Genomic DNA, 24,801 nt, shown 5'->3' on the forward strand with positions numbered 1-24,801 from the left:
GTTTTTATTTTGTTTTGCAAAGGTCTGGAGTAGGTTGGGGGACAGCTTCCTCTAGAAGGTATTTCTTGATCTTTTGCTATGGGGAGACTGCTGGGCTTGTGTTACTACAATAAATGGCATATTGTTGTTGAGGCATGCTTACAACAATTACATACAGTTTTGTTACTCTTTTGCAAAGCAGCTGCAGAAGCCCTCTTGTAGCATTTGGAAAATGTTGTCCTTTAAATCTTCATTGAGATATTTTTTGTCACTTAAGTCATCACAGTAGTTTTTGTCTGTCTCAGATTCCACAGACTGAGAACTACTACAATAAGCACACATTGTTTTCCTGTATGCTTTTGCAATGGAGCACATGATTGTTTTTTTAAATACTAAACACCCCTCTCCTTGTAGTTCTTTCCTAATGTGAACTCTGAAGAGCATTACCTGTCATTTCCTTCTAAAGCTCTGTTTGCAGTGGGTAGTTTACAGTGTGAATTAACAGAAAAGATGGCTGTTTGCCCTTTTTTTCACAAAGCTTCTGGTGAGATAGGGCAGTGGTTCTTAACCTTGGGTTACTCAGGTGTTTTTGAACTGCAACTCCCAGAAACCCCAGCCAGCACAGCTGGTGGTGAAGGCTTCTGGGAGTTGCAGTCCTAACCCAAGGTTAAGAACCACTGAGATAGGGGCCAATGAGAAGTTATGTTGCAGAACACACAGTGAGAGTGCCCATACCATCCATAGTGTTATTCATTAGAATCTTTGCTGTGTTTTTTTAATGGGCAAAATAGTAGTCCTGTTGGTACTACAGCAATGAGGTAGTTATGTGCAAAGGTTAGTTAGTATATGCTGAAATCTCTTTAGGGAGCTGGTTGAAGATGAGAGAGAAGGACTTTACCTGTACTCATATTCCCTGCCTACAATGTTTGCTAGTGCCTCCTCTTACTGTTTCACTTCTTTGCAAAACATCTGACCCACAATAAATAATGCTGTCTCTACTAAAATTGTAACTGATGCAGCATTGAGTCTGTGTCCATGATCTAATAAATTAATCAAATACAAACTGTCTTTAATTTGTTTTTTTGCCTCTAAGGGATATGTTGCTGAATATGTAGAACATTTCTATCCATATATAAATCATGTATTTGTCCTGTTCCACATGTTGGACTCAAGACCACTTATAACTTACAAATACTGGGGGCCCTTTGGAGACAGTCTTGAATGGTATATGAGAGTGCCTTGAGAAAATACAGAAAGTCTGACAAAATGTGGAGACAGAGCTGGCCTTACTATTATGCAGTGAGACAGCTGCCTTCAGTGACAGCTCTTGATGACTGTGACATGTTAAAGGGACAGCATTGTATATTGCATGAAGCCTGCCTTTGGCTCCATAAGACACCTTTGAGTTGAATTAAAATTTTAAAAAACCAGTTCAGTCAATCTCTTTATGTTGCATGGATGGTCTTGTTCCTTGCCTAGGGCAGCATAATATATTCTTCCAGCTCTGCTCCTAGCCTTTCAACCTGATAGGTCTTGTATGGTGCAATCAATTGTAAACTACCTTACCTCCCCTACATGAACTTAGAAGCAAATAGAGACCTTAAAACTCTTTATTTCCACTAACCCATTTTTAAAAAGGCACCTGGCTCTTAAATAATTTGTTCCTAGGAGAAAAGTACCTTTCCTATCCCTAATGGAAACAACAGGGAGACGAGAGGAGACTGATGACAATATGCTGCAATATGTTCCCCATCATTTGCCGGGGAGTTGGCTTTAAAGCACAGGTGTGAATTTTGCTTTACTCCTTTTATTGCTTGCCCTGTTCTTCAGCATGAAAGACTACGTCCCATATCAGTGGGCACAACTTTGGCTTCTTCTGGGTGGTATATACATACACATAAGAAAATCATTGGGAAAATTATATGTTAGAGCAATGCTTCCCAACCTTTTTAAAATTGTGACCCCCTTTTGATAATAGCAAAATAATCTGCAAACCCATCGCTATGTTTGCATAAAAAGGCATTTTTAATGGGATAAAGTTATTCCTTCTTAGAAAGTAGAGGGTTCTTCCCCAAAGGACTTGTTTCTCATATATACACACTAACTTTAATATCTGGCTCCAAAATGTCAAGGAAGAAATTATTTAATAAGAGCTGTAACACATAAGGTGACTCGTGACCCCCTTGGGGAGTCACAACTCCTAGGCTGGGAAACAATGTGTTGCAGTGGTTAAACTGCAGCACTGCAATCCAGCTTCTGTTCAGGACCTGAGTTCGATCCCAACCTGGAGCTGGCAGCTCCAGGTTGACTCAGCCTTCCATCCTTCTGATGTCAGTAAACTGAATACGTACCAAGCTCACTGGAGAGAGCGGCCAATGTGTAGCTTGCACAATAAAATTGTAAACCACTCAGTGCTTTAAGCACTATGGAGCGGTATATAAGCCGCATGCTTTGATTTTTGTTTTAGAGCTCAACCTAGTGCAATTGATTGCTAGCATACAAACAAAAAACAGTATTTTACAAAACACAGAGCAATTTCAGATAAACGTCTTACTAAGCCATCATCCCCATGTACTTGATTTAACGGAGACTTTACATGATGTTATCTTCTACTTGTAAACTTTAGAACATAATCAAAGGCAGGACGTGTGGCCCTCCTGATAATGTAACCATAAAATGCAGCCATGTTAGTCTCTATGTTGGCAACATTAAAATAACAAAAAAGGGAAAATTATGGTCCTTTTATTCATTTTATTTACAAGAGTCTTTAGATGCGCCATTACCAATGGTCTCTGAGTGGCATACAACAATATTAAAATTTTAAAAACATTAAAATCATTAAAACATTAAAATTAATGAATCCTGCTGCTCATATGGCCAACTAAAGGATACTATTTAATTAAAATGCTGGCTAAACAGAAAGGTCTTTGCCTGACACCGAAAAGCCAAAAGTGTTGGAGCCAGGCAGTTCTCTATAGGGAGGGTGTTCCAAAGTTGGGGGGCAACAGTCAAGAAGGCCCTATTTCAGCATGTCACCTCTTTCAGGGATGGCACCTTCAGAAGGATCTCTTGGCCTGATCTTAGAGTGCAGGCAGGCTCGTGTGGAAGAAGACAGTCCTTTAGGTAACTAGGTCCTAAGCCGTTTAGGGCTTTATATGTCAAAGTGAGCACTTTGAATTAGGCCTGAGCAGCAATCGGCTGCCAGTGTAAATTTTTCAGAACCAGCATGCTATGAGTCTGTGCAGCGGCACCACAGCCCTATTCTGTGCTACTTGCAGTCACCAGACCGTCTTCAAAGGCTGCCCCACATATAATGCATTGCAGTAGTCCAGTCTGCTTATTACCAGTGTATCTGTGACTTGTCAGGCTCCGCTCATTCAGGTAAGGGCAAAGTTGATATATTCTTTGCAGCTGTAAGAGGCACCCCTGGACACCGAGTCCACCTGGGCTTCCAAGGTGTCAAGGAGCACCCCCAAGCTGTGTACCCTGTCCTTTAAGGGGAGTGTAACCCCATCTAGGGCAGGAAAATGGCCCTTTAACCTATCTGGCAGAGCACCTACCAGCAGCGCTTCGGACTTGTCTGGATTGAGCCTCAGTTTATTAACTCTCATCTAGTCCACTGTTTCCTTGTGATAAAAATCCACTTCTTCAGCCCACTCTGAAAAGAAAAAAAAATCTTAGCTTTTAAAGTGTCACAATGTCTTACCCTTGTTTTTTTCCCCCCTGTCTTTTCCTTTCTAATTTTGCCAAGGGATAATAATGCCAACAGATTCCAACTCTCATCGCGCCTCACTCCGGCTTTAACTGGCTGGGGCTCATAGGAGGGCCGGATGGTCCCAGCGCCGCCAAAGGGACGTTCCAACCGGAAGCGAAGCCCTCGCAGCCCGCGACACTCCATACCTTTCTCCTGGGGACTTCGGACCAACTCCCGCCACACTCGCGCACAGTCTTACGGAAGGAGGGGGCGGGGAAAGGCGATTGGCTCCAGGGGAGAAGGCGGTGCGGGAGAAGGGCGGGGCAGGGCATCAGGGGGAAGTTCAGGGTTGGCGCGAAGAGAGATGATAGGCTGTTCGGGGAGGGGAGGCGGTCCCGCGCGCGCACTCGGGAACCAATGGGAGGCTCCGAACGGGCGGCGCGCGCGCGCGGTGAGATGTTGCTGGGTCCGGCGGGAGAATTTGGTGAGCGAGCGAGCAAGCAAGCAAGCGAAGGAGGAGGTTGTGACATCTCTCCCCTTCGGCAAAGCAAGCCCCTGGGTGGCGGCTTCCCAGGTAGGTAGGAACAGGGACGGGGGTTACACAGGGACGGGAGGGAGTTGGCATTGAGGAAGGCAAATTCTTCTTCTTCTTTTAAATGGAAAGATAAGAAGAAGCAGCTCCGAGCCTAGCTTATGGGACTTCCTGCCACAAGATGTAAGCCCTGACACGATGGCTAAACGTGGCCGCCGATCGGGCCTACGAGCACTAACGGAAGGCCATTTGGTTCAGTGAACTTCTGAGGGAGTGTATGTGGCGTCTGGATTTTCTCCTCTTTCCCTGCTGGGGGAATAGCCATTTCGGAAGGCTATTTGTAGAGCGAGGAAATAGCGCTACGTTGAGGAAGAAGGATTAAATATCATTTTCCCTCGGGGTTAAAAAAAAAACAATATTCAGGGAGCTGGTCGGGTTGTTGTTTTTTTTCGTGTAATCCACAGCGTGGCCTTACTGTAAGTGCTGAGAAGTATGTAGTTTCCCAGATGCTGGGAGATAACTCAAATTATCTTGCACTTCTGGCCATGGGAGTTGCCACACAGTAACATCAGAAGGGCCTCCAGCTGTCCACCTTTACCTTAGAGAGTTAGTTAGAGTCACCCATTTAATTTTTATGGCTTTATGCAAATTTGAAATTGCAATAATGTCCTTGCCCATCCTGTGCCCCAGTCCAAATCTAATACTGTAATGTGTGAGTTAGTTGTTGCTATCTAAGAACATAACAGGATGGATTTGATTTCAGTGCTACTCAGGGAGATTTGTTTTAATCATAGGATTCCCCCCCCCCAGTCAAGGTGGACATTTGCTTGCTAAAACTTTAAACCAATGAAATGCTCAGTGTTTGAAAATGTACATTTTGAGAGAGGTAAAGATCTGGTGTGTCTACACAAAATTGCAGAGGGACAATGGCAAGAGTTCACTCTTTAAAGGAAGCATCATTGTTCAAGGAAACTATTGAAAGCAATTGTGGGGATTTTAATAGTAATTTCAAGAATTTCCAGCATATCATGTGGTGGTAGGAGGTCCAGGAAGAGTTTTATTCAAAGTTGGAAAGTAAGGTTGATCAAGTGTGTACTTTCCCATCTTTGTATATTCTTGTTAATAAGGATGGAGGTACAAATGCAGTATGAGAACTAAAATTTTCTAATATCTCCTGGATTGGAAGCTAGAATTAGCTGTTGTGGGATGAGTCTAAATGAGCACACAGAAGGTTGTTAATCAATTATTTTTGTGTGCCATCAATTCTGACATGTGGTAACCCCTGCCAAGGTTTTCTGTCTATAAGTGCTTAGAAGTGTTTTATATTCTCTTTTGGTGGCACTGTGGGACTGTACACTTTACCCAAGGCTACACAGACTGGCTCTTGTCCCAAGAGGCAAAGTGAGGAATAGAATGCTTGACCCCTAGCTTTGCAGCCAAGCACTACAAATTACTGAATTATCTAGCCATTACAAAAGCCTCTGGAACCATGTAATACTGAAGCCTCAATCCAAGAATTGTTGGGATCTTCTTTACAAAACCATTTTTTAAAATGTGGAAATATATAGAACTCTTCTCCTTATTTAGAACTAGAATTTATAATTCTTGTTCCATAGTGAGATATCTGAATGGTAACATGTTTTAAATTAAATTATTATCGATGTGGGGCATTTTTTAAAAGTAGAAGTGTTTTCATTGTTAAAACCTTTTTAATGATGTTTTTTTATTTATTCGGCTACATAACTTATTGCTAGGTGCCTTTTGACAATGAAACTACCTTAAAGTGTAAGAGATGGATATGGCTCTGGCTTGGAGCATGTGGAGTTCAAATTCCTACCATATCTCCTAGACAGCAACCAATTGAGATCACCTGGAACATGGATGAGTGCCTGATGTGGCTACATGTCCTGCCACCTGTGTGGTCTTAGGCAAGCTGCACAGTCTCAGAATGCCACCAAAAGGGAGTGATCCACCACTTCTGAGTATTTTGTACCTAGAAAGGTTTGGGAGGGTTGTCATAAACTGGAATTGACTTGACAACACATTGTTATTGTTGTCATCATTATCATTAGAGCACTGCTACTCTTCACCTGTCTCTTATAATTTCTGGGAGAACAAGTCATGAGCGGCTTCATCTACAGTATTAGACAATAGTATGCAGCTCACTTGGCTTAAAACAATTAGATTAGTGGGATATAATAATAATTGTGTGCTGTCAAGTCAATTCTGACTTATGTCAACCTTTTGGAGGGTTTTCTATGTAGAGAAGTGGTTTACCATTCCCTTCGTCTTGGAGCATCCTGGGACTGTACAGCTTGCCCAGGGCTATGCAGACTGGCTCTTCTTTCTGGAGGCACAGTGGAGAGCTGAACTCTCAAGCTCCAGTTCCACAGCCAGATGCCTAACTCACTGAGCTATCCAGCCAGCTAGTTGGATATATAGGTATCAAGATATTACTTTTGCCCCAGTATGCAATGCTTATCCACTGCACATTTTTAAGCTTTGACATCTTCCAGAAGCCTCGCATAAGCAAACTATTTTCTCTAGTCATTTTGGTTCTTTTTCAGCTATTAACTTGAGAACTGAATGGAGCCTTAATGTACATGGATGTTGTCAGACTTTGGGAAGAAACAGGATAAATTGCTCTGCTTGTGAGATTCTTAAAAGTATTTGGCTGGCTTTTACACGGGACAGAATGTCTGATTTAATCTAGTGTATAAACTTGTAATGTTTCCTCCCTACCATCTGAATGTATAGTTTTTAGGCATTCTGGTGATGTCAGGATCATGATAACTCTAGATAAGCAAAGACTGGAAACACATAGAGATAACAGGAAGTGGGAATGAAGAGCATATGGAGAAAAAATAAGGGTAAAGTGTTGGTGCTAGAGGGAGTTAACGTGTCAATTTTTGCTGATAGAGAAGGAAAAAGTATGCTTTGCTTATTTAGCCTTAGCATTGTTGTTCATCATCATAAATGGTCATGGTGGAAAATTGGGTAACGACAACAGTTAAAAGACTGTTCGTCAAGTTCTAAAGAGAGATGTGGTAGGATGGACAGTTGTATGTTCTGCTTAGCATGCATTACTAACACTTCATATGGTTTTTTTGGTCTCCAGTATCCATCATGCCCGGTACCAGGTCTCTGTCCCAGTCCCGGAACCAAAACACAATTAACTTTCCAAAGCGGAAATCAACAAGGACACTTTCCAAACCTCGAAGTACTGAGGGGGGTTCAAAACCAGACTCATCCACTCTGTCTGTCTCACCGCTCTCCTCCAAGGAAAAGGTTTTGCCTCTTAGCCCCCGCAAACGTCTGGGTGAGTTACACACATAAGGCATTCTTGTTAGTTCGTGCTAACTTTGTGCTGTGAAGCCCAGTGGTGGACCTACAGCAGCAGTAGGGTGCAGTCTATAGACAATTGGAAAGCACTGTGATTTGTACAAATTGAATAATAAGACTTGAAACACTGGTTCAAATATCTGATTACTGCCTATACTGGAGGTCTGCAAGGTTTGAGACACACTCAAATTACTGATTGCAGCAATTGGATTTAGATTCTATAACATATAAAGCCCTGGCTCTACCACTGAGCTGCAGACATTTCCCCTAACTTCATGGCAGAACTAAAGGATTTGGCATTGAACAGCATTAGTTGTACCCATTAAACCCAATGGAATAATACCCAGCTCTCCATAGGATCATAGCATTACTTCCTGATTAGTCCTCCAACCCCTTAGCTACCATTGACAAGCTCTTCATTTTCCATGAAAGCTAATTAATGGGAAATTGATTGCATGATTCTGTCTGTACACTGCTAAAGAGACTGGTGCTGTATTTGATATAATTGTTCCATTCAACAATATTGTTTTTATCCTTATTTATTTAAAATTGCTCGCTCTATTTCTCTTTTATATTGTTTTTAGTTTTTTATTGGTTTTATGCAGTGGTAGGAAACTAACATACGAAGGAATAGAAAGATTGATCAAGAAATTATATGTGACCAGGGACTATGGAGTTGTGCTCTTTAAATGACCTCTGTAAAAACTTGATGCTTCAAAAATAATAATAATAATAATAATTTTTGAAAGTCCATCATCTGTGAAATAAATGGATTCTGTTTAGACTAGAAGATGGGCTGCTTGTGTCTGAATTCTTGGCTGTATTTTTTTTTCTTCTCAACGGCATGCCTCTTTTTCCCATAGGAAATGAAAATCTCTGCAATGTCACCCAATCGTTGCCTTGCTCCCCAACTAAGCAGAGTAAAAAAGAGAACAGCTTTCCACTCACCTCCCCCAAAGGGCGAACTTTACTCTTCACTGAGCAATCAGCTCTCCAGTCTCCAACCAAAAGCAGTACTTTGGTTCCCTCTCCCCTTCGTAGAGCTGAAGAGACTCCCAGTTCCTTGCGGCGTCATTGTCCTAGAAGAGAGCTGGTGTGTACTTGTCTCTTTAAGCAAGACGGTATGTAGCAATACAGTGCATGGACTGTATCCTGCACCTTCTCCTTGTACTCTGCTTTATAAATGTGTTTATAAGAACACCTATTTTTTGTTACTAATCCACCTAAGATCCTCTGGGGAACTTTAGCACCACAGAATTCTAGCAAAGTACTTTTTTGGCTGTCTTTTCACTCTATAGTTTTCTAATATCCTAGAATACAGTAGTGCTTCGACTTACGAACTTAATTGGTTCCGGAACTCTGGTAAGTCGAAATGGTCGTAAGTCGAAGCACCATTTCCCATAGGAATGCATTGAAATGCAATTAATCCGTTCCAGCTGAAGAAAAAAATCAACAAAAAACCCAGCAACACTGCAAGACCTATCGGAAACGCGATTAATCCGTTCTGGCCGAAGGGGGAGGAGGGAAGAAAAACAAGCAAACCGTGCAAGACCTTTCGGAAATGGGGGGAAAAAGCAAAGCAAGCAAACCATACAAGACCAATCAGAAATAGGGAAAAAGCAAAGCAGATTGCAAACAGTGCAAGACCTATCAGAATGGGGAAAAAGCATATCAGAAAGCAAACAAACCCCACAAGATCTATAGGAAATGGGGGAAAAAACCAAAAAACAAACCAACCCTGCAAGGCCCATCACAGCATAGAAACATAATCCCACCACCCAGCCCAAAACTACGCTGCAAAACCCACCCAGACATTTTTTAAAAAGTAGAAAGCAGCACCTTGCCTTACCAGGCAGTCCGAAACCTCCTCCAATTGCACACACTCTAACCGCTGGGGCGAAAGAGCTACAAAGAAGCAGCCTCTTTGCCACCAAAGGTTAGCAATTTGAATTCCCTGCCTTTTTTTCCCTGCCTTTTTCTGGTTGTTACTCGAAGCTCCGGTCGCAAGTTGAAGCAAAATTTTGCAACCAGAGCAGGTCGTAACTCGAAATGGTTGTATGTCGGGACGTTCGTAAGTTGAGGCACCACTATATTGTTAATTCTGTTAGTTCCACCGAAAGATTAAAACTAAGGTATAGCTGTGTATTAAATTTAAACTAGATTCTAAGCTTGTTCAGTTATAACACTGCTCCCAGGGAAGCAGTAACCAGAGTCTGGGAGAGAAGTTTGGATCTGTCAGGAATCTCGTCAAACTAGCTTGTAAGGTGCTTTGAGTGAAGTCTAGAGACTTAAGTCCTCCTTATTGGTAGCATAGATGTGATCAGAGGGGAATTTGCAATTGTATTTTTCATTTTGGCTAAGTATGCTAAGGGAATCCTAGTATGTACACCTAAGAATTGCTGGTTTTTCACATGCATTGATTAATTTTAATTAACTTAGTCACGCTGTTATGTTTGAAACCCGAAGTATCATATTCACTCACTGGGTAGCAGACTGCCCTAATCAACACATGACATTGCAATCAATACACTTTGAAGCAGGGAATGGAAAGGAGTCTAAGAGGTACAGTTTAGACTGCTCCGACTTTGGGGCAGGCTTATGAGCATAGAGTGTTCAGGCCGTCTTCTTTGAGATCTCTAGAAATGCATGATGCCGTTATTTGTACAAGGTAGACATGACACATCCAGCTCTGACCATTGCATAGCTTTATCTGAAGGTTCCAGTGTATCAGTTAAGGAATAATCTAACTCTTGTGAAGATAAGTAGTTTTATTTACATATTCTTTTAATTGGAGCTGTCCTGAACAAGAAGGGATGTGGTGCTGCGTTTTAAACTGCAGAAGCCTTTGTGTGCTGCATGGTCAGAAGACCAGCAGTCGTAAGATCGAATCCATGTGACAGAGTGTGCTCCCGTCGCTTGTCCCAGCTCCTGCTAACCTAGCAGTTCGAAAGCATATAAACATGCAAGTAGATAAGTACCACTTCGGTGGGAAGGTAATGGCGTTCTGTGTCTAGTTGCGCTGACCACGTGACCACGGAATCTTTCTCCGGACAGACACTGGCTCTATGGCTTGGAGACAGGGATGAGCACTGCGCCCTAGAGTTGGACATGACTGGACTAAAGTCAAGGGGAACCTTTACCTTATCCTGAACTCAATTCATGTTGCCTGTTGCTGTGTGGGGTGGAAGAGTATAACTTGTGTTTTTTTTTGTTTGTTTGTTTTTTGTTTTTTGTTTTGTTTTGTTACAAATATGCCTTTTTAAAAAATGTGGTTCATGCAGGCACCTGCTATCAGCAGGCGAAGAGTCTCCTGCACACAGCGGTTCCAGACCAGTTACATGCAAGGGAGAAAGAGACCAGTGTCTTACATGAGTTTCTTCGGGAACATGTTTGTAAAGAAAAGCCTGGAAGCCTTTATATCTCTGGAGCTCCAGGGACTGGGAAAACTGCCTGTCTCAACAGGATCCTGGTGGACATGAAGGTAACTAACTCTTGGGTCTACGTTTGAGTGCTGATCCTCTTGCTTGAGGCCTTTGCTCTTAAACATAGTTGAAACACATTGCTTTTCAAGTTGCATTTCAGAGGCTATGACAGTGCTTTGGTCTGCTTTGGGCTTCATTTCTCGGAGTGGCCTTGTGTTTCTTGGATATTTTATGTGCTCTAGGCCTCTGAAGCGCCACTTCTGTTTATGGATAGGCAGACCTTGGTGTATATTTTAAGCAATAATTAGCACGGACTATACTCATGCAGAGGGACGTGGTGGCGCTGTGGGCTAAACCGCAGAAGCCTGTGCTGCAGGGTCAGAAGATCCGGCAGTCGTAAGATCGAATCCACGCAACGGAATGAGCACCCGTCGCTTGTCCCAGCTCCCGCCAACCTAGCGGTTCGAAAGCATGCAAATGCGAGTAGATAAATAGGGACCACCTCGGTGGGAAGGTAAACAGCGTTCCGTGTCTAAATCACACTGGCCATGTGACCACGGAAAGATTGTCTTCGGACAAAAACGCTGGCTCTATGGCTTGAAGAGCGGGATGAGCGCCGCCCCTTAGAGTCAAACACGACTGGACAAAAAAAATTGTCAAGGGGAACCTTTACCTTTACCTTTATACTCATGCAAGAGGTGGTGGCCTCCTGTTCCCACACATGGCCTTTGGGGGCTGTTTCTTATGAGTTCTCAGCCGTGTAGATGTCAACTTAATTATTATTTAATATTTTATCTGTTTATGCTTTATTTCTATCCTGCTTTTCTCTCAGGGAAAGGACTCAAGATGGCAGCTAAAAAATACATGTTTAAAAGTGTGGTCAATTAAGATATTAATAAAGGATGATTTCAGCAGTGTTAAAAACATTCGTTAACACAAATTGAAACAAATTTAAAACATGTGACTAAAAAGAAATGCCGCATCCCCTGAAATGTATGAGCCTGCAAGTGCATTTAGAAATCAGAGGCCAATTTTAAGAGGGTTTTCATCTGCCAACAGAAAGACTGTAAGGAGGGAACCAACCTAGCCTCACGTGGCAGCGGATTCCATAGACTGGGAGCAGCCACCGAAAATACCAGGTCTCGAGTCCTCGTCAGGTGTGCCTATGATGGCAGTGAGACCAACAGGAGGCCCTCCCCTGAAGGTCCCAGATAATGGGGGTGGGATTATATACAGAGATGTGATCTTTCAAGTAGCCTGGACTCAAGCCATAAAGGGCTTTATAAGTTATAACCAGCACTTTGAGTTGTACTGGAAAAAGCCTAGTGTAAGATACACAAGTGTCCTCTTGAGTGAGCATAAAGGATGTATATGTTTTGTCATATTTTGCATTGTAAAATACATATGAGCAAAGTATTTCCCAGGATAGAAAGGCTGTTGGCTTCTGGAACGTGTAATTCAGCACATCTGAAGGGTACCAATTGGGAGCAGTCTGTACATGAATGTCATATTATTGCAAAAAAAGGTTGCTGCCTCTATTAACTTCTTCCAGCCCGCATTCACAATTTTTCTTGCAGGTATCTATGGTTTGTGATAGCTTTTTGGAACTGATTGTATTTCTACTGTACTACTTGGACTCTGTTAGAAAGCCTTACTCTTTTGTACTTTTCTGACAGACCGAGCTCACTGGGAGTCAGATCATTGCCTTAAACTGCATGGCCCTGAGGAGTTCCCATGCTGTTTTCCCTGCAGTCGCTGAACAGTTGGGCCTGGGTGCCGCGAACAAAATGGCCAGGGCAGATGTCATCAGAAAGCTGGAGAAGCGACTGACGTCAGAAAGTGCACCCATGATGTAAGTCCTTAATCTCTGTGGAGTGTGTGGAGAAACGGGTTTCAGTTTTTCCACAAAGAAGAAGGTGTTTTGGAGCAGTTATCCAGGAATGCATGCCTCATTCTATGCATAGCTTATAAAGAAGAAGAGAATTATCTGATTTTTATTTTATTTTATTTTGGTCCAAAAGTCATCTGAGGATACCTTAGAAGTCTCCTTGGCTGTGTTGCAGTGAGACGAAATGGTTCATATGTAATGAGCAAGGTTGCACCCTTCTGAGCAGCCTCTGCACTGGTAACGTTAATTTGAACAAACACTCCAGGCATAGTTCTCTTTAAAGAGGAATCACATGCCTTCCTCATGCTCTCTTCTCAATTTCTTTTCTCTATGTAATTATTTTTTAGCCCTATAAATATCTTAAGGATTTAATAGGTGGAAGTAACTGTTCTTCTGAATTTAGAGATTATTGCAGATTAAGCCACTTCATAGAGTTACTAATGATGATAAATTATACAGCTGTAATACTTCTGTGAGAGTGTTTTTTAAGAATAAGTATTTAACAGTATGATCTCTGTTAGGTTTGGTTTTCTGCCAGTCTCAGTTAAGCTAGTTGGTACTTAGGTAGGTCACTCCTTAACACATTGGGAATTGAGATTGTAGGCATAACTGGGCTGCCTGGGAGTCATCATGTGAATACATTATTAGGCTCTTATTTGAACTATACATCCAATAACACAGGCTGTAGTAAATCACAGTTAAAACATGTATTATTTGAATACTTCAAGTGGATAAATGACTTAAAAGGGGAAATAAGTCTTCTGTTTCATCCACAGTCTTAAAATTGTTGTGCTTGTCTTTAATATTATAATTATGTTTTTGCTGTTATAATGTGTTATATTTTTAGCTATATCTGTTTTAAATTTATGATGTGAGCTGCCTCGGATCCTTTCACCGGGGAAAATGCAGACTACAAAGTAAATAAATGAATAAGTCTCTGTGGATTATAACCCTTTTCATCGAATGCATCTGATGAAGTGAGCTGTACTGCATGAAAGCTTAATCAAACTAAAACTTATTGATCTTGAAGGTGTCCTTCTGCTCTAGTCCTGTGCTGAGATTAACCATTGTCAGTAGTTACTTGGATGCTTAGAACACTGACAGGGAAGACATCTCGTAGCAGCTTTCTTTTCTTTGCCCTGTCTGTCAGATCTACACCTTGCTTTGTCTTTGCCCCTAGAACATTTTTCTCACATGTTTGTATTTTCTGTGCAGTTTACTTGTTTTAGATGAGATGGATCAGCTGGATAGTAAAGGACAAGATGTGCTGTACACGATGTTTGAGTGGCCCTCTCTCCCGAACTCCCGACTTGTTCTCATTGGTGAGTGTCAGAAATAACTTGTGAGTTAAGCTTAAGTCAGTGTCAGGAGGCATCAAGGGGATCAGTTTGGCCTGGTATGAAAGGTTCCTCATGGTCATCATTGTTTATTCACACCCTGTTTTTCTCCCCACGAGGAAACTGAAAGATGCTAAACAGCCTGATCACACACATACAAACGATGGAGTCAGATTACATTTCAACAATGTAGGGTGAACTGTGCTCTCATAATAAAAACATTACCATATGAACAGTTGTCTAAAAGTAAAAATATTTCAGTGCAAAATTTACATACCAAGTTAGTTTAATAAACTGGACAAATTCCTGGAATTGCAGAACACATCTGGAGGACACTAGGCTGCAGAAGGCTGCTTCGGAGTGATAGGTGATAACACAAAATGCTAGATCCTTCATTCACAGGCTGATGAACCTGCATAGAATGGAACAAGAAGAAAGGGCAGTTGCTCTAGAATTCTTGACAGAACATGCAGGTCCAAAGTAGCATGCTTGCTACAAATACAGAAGAATCCGAATAACTCTTAATTGTCATAATTACATGCTATCATGTTGATGCCAGTTTATGGTAGCCCTCCCAGGGTTTTCTAGTTATGAAGCATTCAGAGGTGAATTCCTGGACCTTCTTTACGGTGGCACTTTAGGACCACACAGTTTGCCTGAGGCTGCACAAATGACAGGGCACTTCACTCCATGTGTACGCATGATTCGCCTGACCCCTCTCCTTAGCAACATAGCCATACATTCCATCCCATTATGCTAAATTTTAGTCCCGCCACACACGTCTTTATGTTTGCACATCCTATTGAACTTTTTGTTAGCTTGGTTTTGATGGAACATCAAGCTTCCTCCTTCTGAAATTATTTGTATACCTAGGAATTGCCAGTATTGACCAGAGTAGGAGGTGAGCTTTGTTTTAGATTGCAAAACAAAGATGGGCATCCTTGATGTGCCCATTTGCATACCTTTACAGTGGTGCCCCGCTTAACGCTTACCCCAATTGACAATAAATCCGCTTCACGATGAAGTTTTTGGGATCGCAAAACGATGTTTGAATGGGGTTTCAAAATGGCCGCCGGGTGTACAAAATGGCTCACTGCTGTGTTTAGGAAGGCTTTTTTGCAAGACAGGGAGCAGAAAATGGCCACCCTATGGAGGATCTTCGCTGGACAGTGAGTTATTCAGCCCATTGGAACGCATTGAACGGGATTTCAATGAGGTTTTTTTTTTCTTTTTTCTTGACGATATCACTTAACAGCGATTTTGCTGGAACGGATTATCCTCATCAAGCGAGGCACCAATGTAATTTGATTTGCTTTATTTCTGAAGCAAAGTGTATGAGAGACAGACAGAAATGAGGGTCTGTGCTCTAAATTTCTTTTTATCGACAGGGATAGCCAATGCCTTGGACCTTACAGATCGCATCCTGCCCCGCCTGCAGGCCCGCCCAAAGTGCCGGCCACAGTTGCTAAATTTTCCTCCGTACAACAAAGACCAGCTTGTATCCATCCTCCAGGAACGCTTGAAGCAGGTAAGACCTCGACAGCCAGGCTCCAAAAATTCTGCCCATGGTTTTAAAGCAACTTGCAGAAGGAACGGCCACATCCACTTTGAAGTCGCTCTTGAGACATTACTGTCTGGATGTCTCAAATGTTATTGCATTTCCATCCTGTGTCTTCCATCAGGAATTCCTTTAGAACCTACTGCAGTTTGGAACAAGGGCCTATTCTTTTTTTTTGCTATGAGGAGCAGTAGTCATCTCCTAAAGTGAGGAATGGCTTAAGAGTATTGGTAATTTGGAAAATGTAAGAGGAGTATGAACAAACAGATATTGAGAATAGGGAAAAATGATCAGGACACAAATGATGATGAAAAGCTGTGTTAAATGTGAGCGCGTGCTTGGGTACATACCCCATTTCCATAGCAAGTATGAGTTACTCCAGAAATAATGCAGGTGTATGGTGCAAAAAAAGAGTAGTGGCTTGACTACTAGAGGAGTGGGGTTAAGAACTGAAATGATAGATAGATTGATAGAAATTGTGTACTGTAAAATAAAGATGAATGTATCCAATCTAGTATTTATTTATTTATTAGATTTCTATCCCACCCATCTAGACCAAAGATCTACTCGGGTAAGACATGGCTAGTCACAGAAAAACACAGTAACATTGTACTGGTAACAAGCCAGAGGGTATTAGCTGCTGAGTTGTCCAGTATAGCATGATATATGCTAAAGACCCAGTGTTTGTCTTTCTTCTACAGCATTGGTTCCCAGCCTTGGGGAACTTAGGTGTTCTTGGACTGAAATTCCCAGAAACCCTGGCCAGCCCAGCCGGTGGTAAAGGCTTCTGGGAGTTGCAGTCCAAGAACACCTGGGTTACCCAAGGTTGGGAATCACTGTTCTACAGGGGACTTAGCATTTGTGTTTTCACCACTTACCTCAGTGCTTGTTAAACTCAGGATTCTGCCCCTACTTTATAGGTCCATGTTTCTGAGAGTACTGATCAGGAAGGCTGCTTCCTGATGGCGTTAAGTAAGACAGGAGGCTACAGGACAAAGGACTGTGTGTTAAACAGGCTGTGGGATCCTGGACCAAAATAGTGGAGTTTGCCTTCTTATAAGTGCTAAAAACTCTCTTGATGTAATTTCTTGGAAGCCAGCAAGATCTAGGCCAAAGAAGGCTGCAGGATTTGCTCTTGTAACCCTGTTTTATCCTGTCTGTTCCTTAGGTCTCAGGGGAGCAGGTGTTAGACAATGCAGCCATCCAGTTCTGTGCTCGGAAAGTCTCTTCCATCTCTGGGGACGCCCGCAAAGCTTTGGACATATGCAGGTGAAGAATATATAGCATGCTAAAATCAAAGCTAATTACAATGCATGGGAAGTGATTTAAAGTTTCATTATGGCACTGTGTCTCCCTGCCTAGGAGAAAGAGGGATGAGAGTCCTTACCTCTTGTGGGGAGAGAGGAGATCACTGCCTTCTGGCTGTGTTAATGTCTGGAAATATTCACAGCCCATTACCTATGAAGGGTGAGAGGAATTGGTCCTCCCTGCTGCGATTATAGATTGGTTAATTACATTTGGATTGCAAAAGACTCATTAACAGTTCTCAAGCAGACATCTTTATGGAGCTTAGATGTGTTTTCTTTTCCCTTGCAAGTGTGTTTCTCGCAGTTGCGTTGTGCCTTCCCTGACCTCACAGATGCACGTGCAAGGTTGCCCCTTCTTCCTTTGTTTGGCTCAAAATCAGATCTAAAATAGATACCTGAGCCTTTGATAACGCAATAAAGATCTTTCTCTAGATACCAAAGCAGAGAAATGTGGCCCTCTGGGAAAAGGGAAGAATATAGCTGTGAATGTTTAGGGATACTAGCCCTCTCTTTTTACAGTAGGGTTGGGCTACTCGTAGGATTGGTAAGGATCTAAAAGGTTGGTGTCCCTCAGTTCATCACTGTACGGCAGGATCATTTGCACATAAATCCCAACAGAGCAATTCATACCGCAAGCGCAAAGTAAATTGCTCTGGTTGACTTGTCTGAGTAAGATAAGCTGTTAGCTCCAGTGTTGCTATCTGGTCTCATCTTCATGGGGAGACAGAGCATATCATGTCTTATCCTCATATAAATAAATGGCCTCACTTTTACTCATTTACCTGTATTTGGAAGGCAATGCCTCTGACTTCTTAATACACCCAATGCGTTCTGTGTTGAACATGTGCCTTCTGTGAGAGTAAGTCAGACTTGTACTACTATCTAAGCAATACTTAGAATATGTTGTGCAGCTGCACTGATACTATTGGAAAGCTATTCATCTCCATATGGTAACTTCACTTGCGTCTTTTTTCCTGAAGAAGATAATGAAATATGTTGGGCGTCTTGCACAGCGCAATGGATCTCTGTTTTCTTGAAGCTTTGTGATTGCTTATATTTATTATTACACTTTTTTTTGGTGCTATCCCGTCTTTCCTTTTCCTGACATTTTAGCTATGCAGTTCTAGTCCTCGCTTCCAAACTCCATTATTGGGATTCCTTTATATTATTGTAGGAAGCAGATAAAAACATTTTTATTCATCGGGTCTTCTATAACTTAATTGAGTGGTCCATTGTTTCTATAGGTGTGTGTGGGGGGTCTTACAAGAACTCCATCATTGCTGCATTTTATTTCGAATTCTCTTGCCCACAGGCCATGTATTAAAAACACGTTTGATCAAGAGCAGTCTTGTATACTGTATAAAACCATTAGGAGAAGTAAACACATTAATCCAGATATGATACAAAGCCAGCCCTGTAACAAATACTTGGGGGCACTTTCAGCACTGAGACATTAGATGTAAACTTAAACTTATGGACCAGTACTACAATGGTGGAAGATTGTGTAATGGGGCAACCAATCACATCCAAAATGGTGCTACCCAATTGTGGCTAAAGAAGGAGACAGGGAGCGGTTTCTCTGTGGTCCTTTCCCTACTGACCACGGTTAAAGCCCCGAAGATGGTATAATGTCAATGTATATTTGAAGATGTGTCAGAAGAACAAAGATGCTTACAATATTGCAGAGCCATGGTTATTCCAATACCACCACACCTGGAATGCCATATTTTGGCATCCGCCCTCAGCAGAACAATGACTTCTAGTAGGGGCATCTGGCAGCAGATGTGCTGGCCAGCTGCTGGGCTTCCCTCTCACCATGGGGGAGCAGAGCTTTTACAGCATCCTACAGCCTCTGAATTGGTCCCTAAATGCTTTTTCATTAAAAGTGGAGGAAACAAAATGATATAAATTGATAGGAACATCCCTTTTGTCGGCAAACATGGTATTTAATCTTATTCTTCTCCAAAGACATTTAAAGGAAAGAAACAAACACCTTTATATGTACCCAGTACTACTTCAAAATGAGAATGTTATTTTGAAACCTCTGATAAATAAAACAGATGCAGGGCTTTGTAGCTTATATTTTGTTTAAATCATGGAATTGTTGCCAATTTAAAAGAGATTTAATGCTGCCTCATACCACTCATTGGGTGCCCAGATTAGACAGAGGTTGGCCCTGAGGCTTTGGGTTGAATCCTGCCTCTAGCAGTGCTTCCACTGTAACAAACAGAGCGTTAGTCTCATTAAGAGGCAAGACAGTAATGAGCTGCCGTTAATAGGCTGTGCCTGCTACACCAGGTCTCCTTCCTCCCTGTGGAAATGGCATGGTTTGCACAGTTCAGTTGTGGCTCTTCAACCCTGCCTGGAGGATTTTGGGGTCAGAGGTCATGGTAGAGACAAAACTAGAACAGCCACCCAATGTGAGAATCTAAGGACTAGCTTCAGTACCACATTGTGGCAGTAAATGCAGAAGCAGACTTACTGGTCTGTTGCTCATGTGTGAGAACCCAAAAGTGGATCATGGTTGATCCAAATGTAGTTGTGCCAAAGACACAAGACCCATCTTCTTTGTCTTTAAAATGAAGAGAAAGAGATTGGAGGGGGAAGATGGGGGTGATGCAGAAAAGACAAGGAGAAAGTAGAAACATTGGGAGTGAGAAGTAAAAAATGACATTTTCAAGAGAAGGAGTTCATTTTAGATTTTTAATTTTAAAAAATGTTTAATCAAATAAATAGCCCAAGAACATTGTCTATACAGATACAAGAACAAGGTACAAATATAATCAGAAACAATAAGCACACGTTATAATAAAAATGGGTGTTTATATAAGAGGTGCCTTTTGCACAGATGCTAATGCAGTGGGAAGTGGCATCTGCTTTTTTGATGGAGTGCCATGTATGTGCCAAAGCAGTGGCCAGAGCTGTATGCAGTTTGATTCTGGAATGGTCTGTAGGGCTCCGTTAAGAATTGGTACAAGCAGCTGTAAAACACAAATGCCTTGATCTAAAATGTTCAACTCATCCTTAGGAGGGCCATTGAAATTGTGGAGTCGGATGTGAAGAGCCAAGCGGTGCCTAAGCTGCTGCCTGCCTGTAAGTAGCATTCCCCCACTCTTGGCTGCCATGCATTGCTGTCATGTTTCATTAACTGTTTTCCTGACCCTGAATGGTAGCACTTCTTCCCAGGGACTTCCTGGGGGGAAGAAAAAATCATGCAGCTGGCTGGCACAAAAAAGTATTTTCCCTTCCAGCGCTAGCAAAGCAGACAGCCCTGCAGAGGGGAGGGTACACCTGTGCCCTATCTTTACTTCTCTCATTGCAGCTCACATATTGTAAATGCAGGTGTGAAAGAGCTACGTGAAAGAATTGGAGAGCAGGAATCTCTCAAACTGTGTGAAAAAGCCTGAGGTTTGTGCATGCTGGATAGATAGTGAGACTGTAGATTTCTGTCCACCCTGCTTCATCTACATTCGCTTGCTGTAATTTATCTGTTGCACATATAGACCCATGCCTACCAATCCTCAGAACAGAAGGGTAAAGATTATGACAATTGGGATCTTTGCATGAGTTGAGGACACAGCAACCTTGCTGAAGCTTTACCGATCTCGGTGTGGTCGGTGCCTGGGCATCCCGCATACCCCGTTCTAAGCTCTGACTCGGGTTTAATGGCATCTGCCACTTCTCTGTTCAGCCAACCCCAATCCTTGTTCTGTCTTTTCCCATCCTCAGGCAAATCCCGTTCTAAACCAGCCACAAATTCCGCAGTACCCAAACAAGTGGGGCTGCTCCACGTATCGCGAGTGATCTCGGATGTGTATGGTGACCGAATGACAGCTGACAACAGCAGCGGTGGTACTGATTCCTTCCCTTTACAACAGAAAATCTTGGTGTGTTCTCTGTTGCTTTTGGCCAAGCAACAGAAGGCCAAAGAGGTGACCCTTGGAAAGGTAAGGACACAGAGCTGCTTTTAATAATCTGTGGCACTTTTCTATCTGGCCAAGGGCTTTACTTTAAAGTTTAGACAAATTGTATCATGAGCTTTTGTGAGAGCACATCACTTTTTTTATTTGTTTCTTTTTTGAAAAATTTTTGTAGTATATCAGGATGTGTGCACAAAGTGCAAGTGAGACGTACCATGGGCTCACTTTAAAATGTTTCACTCTTTATATAGAATTTGCAGTACACAAACAAATAGAATGCAGGCGCCTTCAAAGGGATTGCCACCATCTGCTTCTCTCTCCTCCATCCTGTCAAGTATCCTGTCCTTATTTTTTTTCTTGTTTTGTTTTTCACATCCTTGGGAATTAATGAGGCCTATTTACTTAAAGAATAAAGGGTTTTTTTCTGCATGAATTGAAGACAGGTGCTTGAAACATACTCTAATGTTAGGCACAATATAAGCTAAATGTCCCATGGCAGCCTATCTTCCTGCCTGTCTTTCCCTCCTGCCTTCTAGAGAACAGGTGGAGCTCGAAAGCTAGAAAATATGGACTAGGGGCAGAGGTAAAATCATGCACTCCAGGTTGTGTAGCAGCATTTTGCAAATTGTTTTTATTGTTCATTTACTAATGGAAAAGCCAAAGCTGGGGTAATGAAGTCTTCTGAGGCTTTAGCTGGGGGGCAGTGGGGTAGCCGCCCAGAGTGGTAGAATATACCAGATGGGCAGGATAGAAATCGAACAAACAAATAAATAAATAAAATAGTACAAGCGTGGGCTCTTGTGATTGGACTTGTGCATTTTTATGCCTCTTTCCATCAATGCTACCTCCGTTGTCTGCTAAGAACTTTAAAACTAGAGACATATATCAGCAGTGCTCATTTCCCAGAGCAATATGAGCCAGTCTGTTATTTGGCATTGCTAATAACGCTGGGTTTTGTGAGACACTGTCAGGAGGACCACCATTCAGTTGCAAACTATGGTGAAAGAGCTAGCTAGTGAAGTGACTCGGGGTGGGGGGGTGACATCAAAGAGAAAGGTCTCCCATGCTTTCTTGTTTCAGTTTCTTGTATTCAGTAACTCTGTATTTCCACAAACTTTTTTCCTATCCTAGCTGCATGAGGCCTACAGCAGAATTTGCCAGAAGCAGCAAGTGGGAGCTGTTGACCAGTCAGAGTGCCTCTCGCTCTCTGCCCTTTTAGAATCCAGGGGTATTGTGGGGTTGAAGAAAGCTAAAGAAGCCCGGATGACTAAGGTACTATGACAGGTCACTTCAATTATAACTTGGTTTATAATGGGGACTAGATATTCAAGGTTCCTCTAAAAGAGCCATAGTCTGACAGCATGTGCAGAAAGTTCTGTATCAATCATATAATCTCTATTTTAAAAAAAGTCTCGGATTTCAGGTCAGAGAAGGACTAGGAGAACCACTGCTGGCCTGAATAGACGACGCTGGGCTATGTACATGGTTCAGTAGAGGACAGTTTCTCAGTTTTGACAGAAATAATCTTCTAGTTAGCATATTGAAACTAATTTGTCTGCAGGAGATCAAAATGGTTTGGGGTTCTACTTTGATTCGTAATAAGCAGGCCCCAGAAAAAGTGAAGTACTTTAACTTGAAGATTTTAAATATCATCCTTTAAAATGGTGTTCCATTTATTTAGATCAAAGGTTTGCCATGTTTCTTAAATCTTAGGGCCTACAGATGTAATATTTCCTTATTGCGCTGATCCTCACTATAACTGTTTGTGAGAGGTTGTTTCTCTTCCCACTTTGTAAAGAAAGAAATAACGTTGGGTAACAAAAATTTGCTCTGTGGTTTGAGCTGTCGGTCACCCTTGGACAACCTAGGGTGCCAGGCTGTTTGGGGTTTAAAAATATCACTTCTGATTCCTAGGACGTTTTCCTTCTCTAGATAACAGATGGCTTTCCCACCTTGGCTGCTTTGGCGAGAGAGCGGTCACTTCTTCATTTTTCCTTGTCTTTGGTAGCTTTATAGGAAAGCTACATTGGTCACCACAGAAACGGCAGTCTTAGCCTTGAGAAAACTGTTGAAGCAAAGCAGAATTAAAGTGGCAAAATGTTCATGCATTGCAGACAAGAGGGAACACACAAGGCAGGAGACACCCAATTTGATCTGCATATGCAAGATCTGCCACTGCTTTCACCAGTGCACCTGCCAGAGACTCAAAAGTATTATAGTGCATGCATTTGGGTTAGGTATCCGGTCAAAGGCTGGGAGTTTAATTCCCCATTGGACATCCCAGAAAAGCCAGTCTGTGTGGCCTTGGGAACGGGGCGAAGTCCAAAGGTGCCTCCAGAAGAAGGAAATAGTAAACAACTACCTAGAAAACCCTGAAAAGCCAGAAGTTACTGGACAGCACACTATTATTATTATTATTATTATTATTATTATTATTATTATTATTATTATTATTAGAATATTGCTTGCTTCAGTGAATTGGAAGTCTCTACTACCCTTTGTCTGCCCTTTTTTTACACACTTTGAGAAATATATTGATCTATGATCCAAGTACTTTGAAAAAAGGTGAACCAATAAGCACATCATGACAGGAAAAGACACAGGCTAGCAGTGGGCATTGTGTTGTGGAACAGAGGGTTTTGTTTACTGTGGTTGATCACATATTCCACTTGTCCATACTTGGCTATAAAATTTCTTCAGACATTTTGTAGTTGTGGCAGAAAAAGAAAGAACTAGACAAAGGAAGTATAAAAGCTTGGGGTACCTGGGGTAATCGCCCGCTTGCTCTCCATGACACCTTCATGCTTCCATAAGTTGGAAATGGCAGTAGGCACTCTAAAAGATTATGAAATACTGTAATAGTTGTCATAATATTCTTCCTGTGATTGTAAGGTAGCTTGAACGTGGGAAGGCGTCACAGTTCATGCACAGGAGTTCCTGTATTTTGTTCTCTCACTTAGATTTGAAGCGGAGACCCTGAAATTGCCAATATCCTTCAGAATTGTTCTGTTTTTGGCAATAATGAATGTCCCCTAGTTGTCTGGGTAACACAACCTTTTTCTTTCCAGGTCTTCTTGAAGATAGAAGAGAAGGATGTTGAACATGCTCTCAAGGATGGGGTCTTGATTGGCAGTATCTTGGCCAAGGGGCTTTAGAAGTGTTGCCCAGTTTACCTGCTGTACAGAACGTTTCTAAGATGGTATAATTTCTCCCATGATGCTCTTATTCATTGTGAAAGTTTTTACTGAGCCATGCCATTGGGTGGATGAATCTGATTATTGGAACATTTCTATGTTCTTAGTTTTTTTAAAGTATTCATGTTATAAAAGTGCTCCCTCTTTATTCTCAGTTGTTTATTTCTCAACCGTACAATGTCCTGTGGAATAGTTAATAACTGATGGGAGGATGGAGCCGAGTCAATGGTAATTAGAAGATGGAGTTTTGCACTTCATCTGAATATCATCCCTATAACATCCCCTACCCAGGTCTCCTTTTAGATTCCTTGAAGTGCCTCTCCTACCAATCCCTGCTGTCTCCCAGCCCATACCTGTACACAGAAAGGAGAGCGGCTTGTGCCACTCTTGGGATGCCCCTGCCTGCCTGTCTTGAATGCTGGAGATGAAAGAGGATGAAGCCTTTCGGCAGCAGAGCCCATTTGCCGAAACAAAACCCTTCACGTCACTAGAGGAAATAAGGCCACCGCTTCTCTCATGAGCTTCTTTGAAGTCAGGCTGTTTCCGTGAAGCAGATGTCACTCATGCTGAGGCTTAGCATCCCAGGAGCTGCAGTGGGGGCTTAGTGAACGAAACACATACAGACCCA

At 42.1% G+C, this 24,801-nt stretch overlaps 1 protein-coding gene and 1 long non-coding RNA gene across 2 annotated transcripts; one reads left to right on the forward strand and one right to left on the reverse strand.

The window, feature by feature from the left end:
* Positions 1-2,716: 2,716 nt before the first annotated feature.
* LOC144583641 (uncharacterized) lies at positions 2,717-3,988 on the reverse strand. Its single transcript, XR_013537550.1, has 2 exons — positions 3,880-3,988; positions 2,717-3,637 (listed from the first exon to the last, which is right to left on the reverse strand). It is a non-coding gene; the product is annotated as an uncharacterized LOC144583641 (long non-coding RNA).
* A 29-nt stretch (positions 3,989-4,017) lies between these two features.
* CDC6 (cell division cycle 6) lies at positions 4,018-24,321 on the forward strand. The gene is made up of 12 exons (XM_020805882.3): positions 4,018-4,247; positions 7,324-7,524; positions 8,411-8,668; positions 10,829-11,028; positions 12,646-12,821; positions 14,073-14,179; positions 15,583-15,722; positions 16,921-17,021; positions 20,088-20,152; positions 20,789-21,006; positions 22,111-22,251; positions 24,048-24,321. Exons 1-12 carry the CDS (start codon positions 4,091-4,093, stop codon positions 24,132-24,134), a joined length of 1,851 nt encoding a protein of 616 aa, XP_020661541.3. The 5' UTR covers positions 4,018-4,090; the 3' UTR covers positions 24,135-24,321.
* The last annotated feature ends 480 nt before the right edge of the window (positions 24,322-24,801 follow it).

Source organism: Pogona vitticeps, chromosome 6, assembly GCF_051106095.1.
Source record: "Pogona vitticeps strain Pit_001003342236 chromosome 6, PviZW2.1, whole genome shotgun sequence".
NCBI lineage: Eukaryota > Metazoa > Chordata > Lepidosauria > Squamata > Agamidae > Pogona > Pogona vitticeps.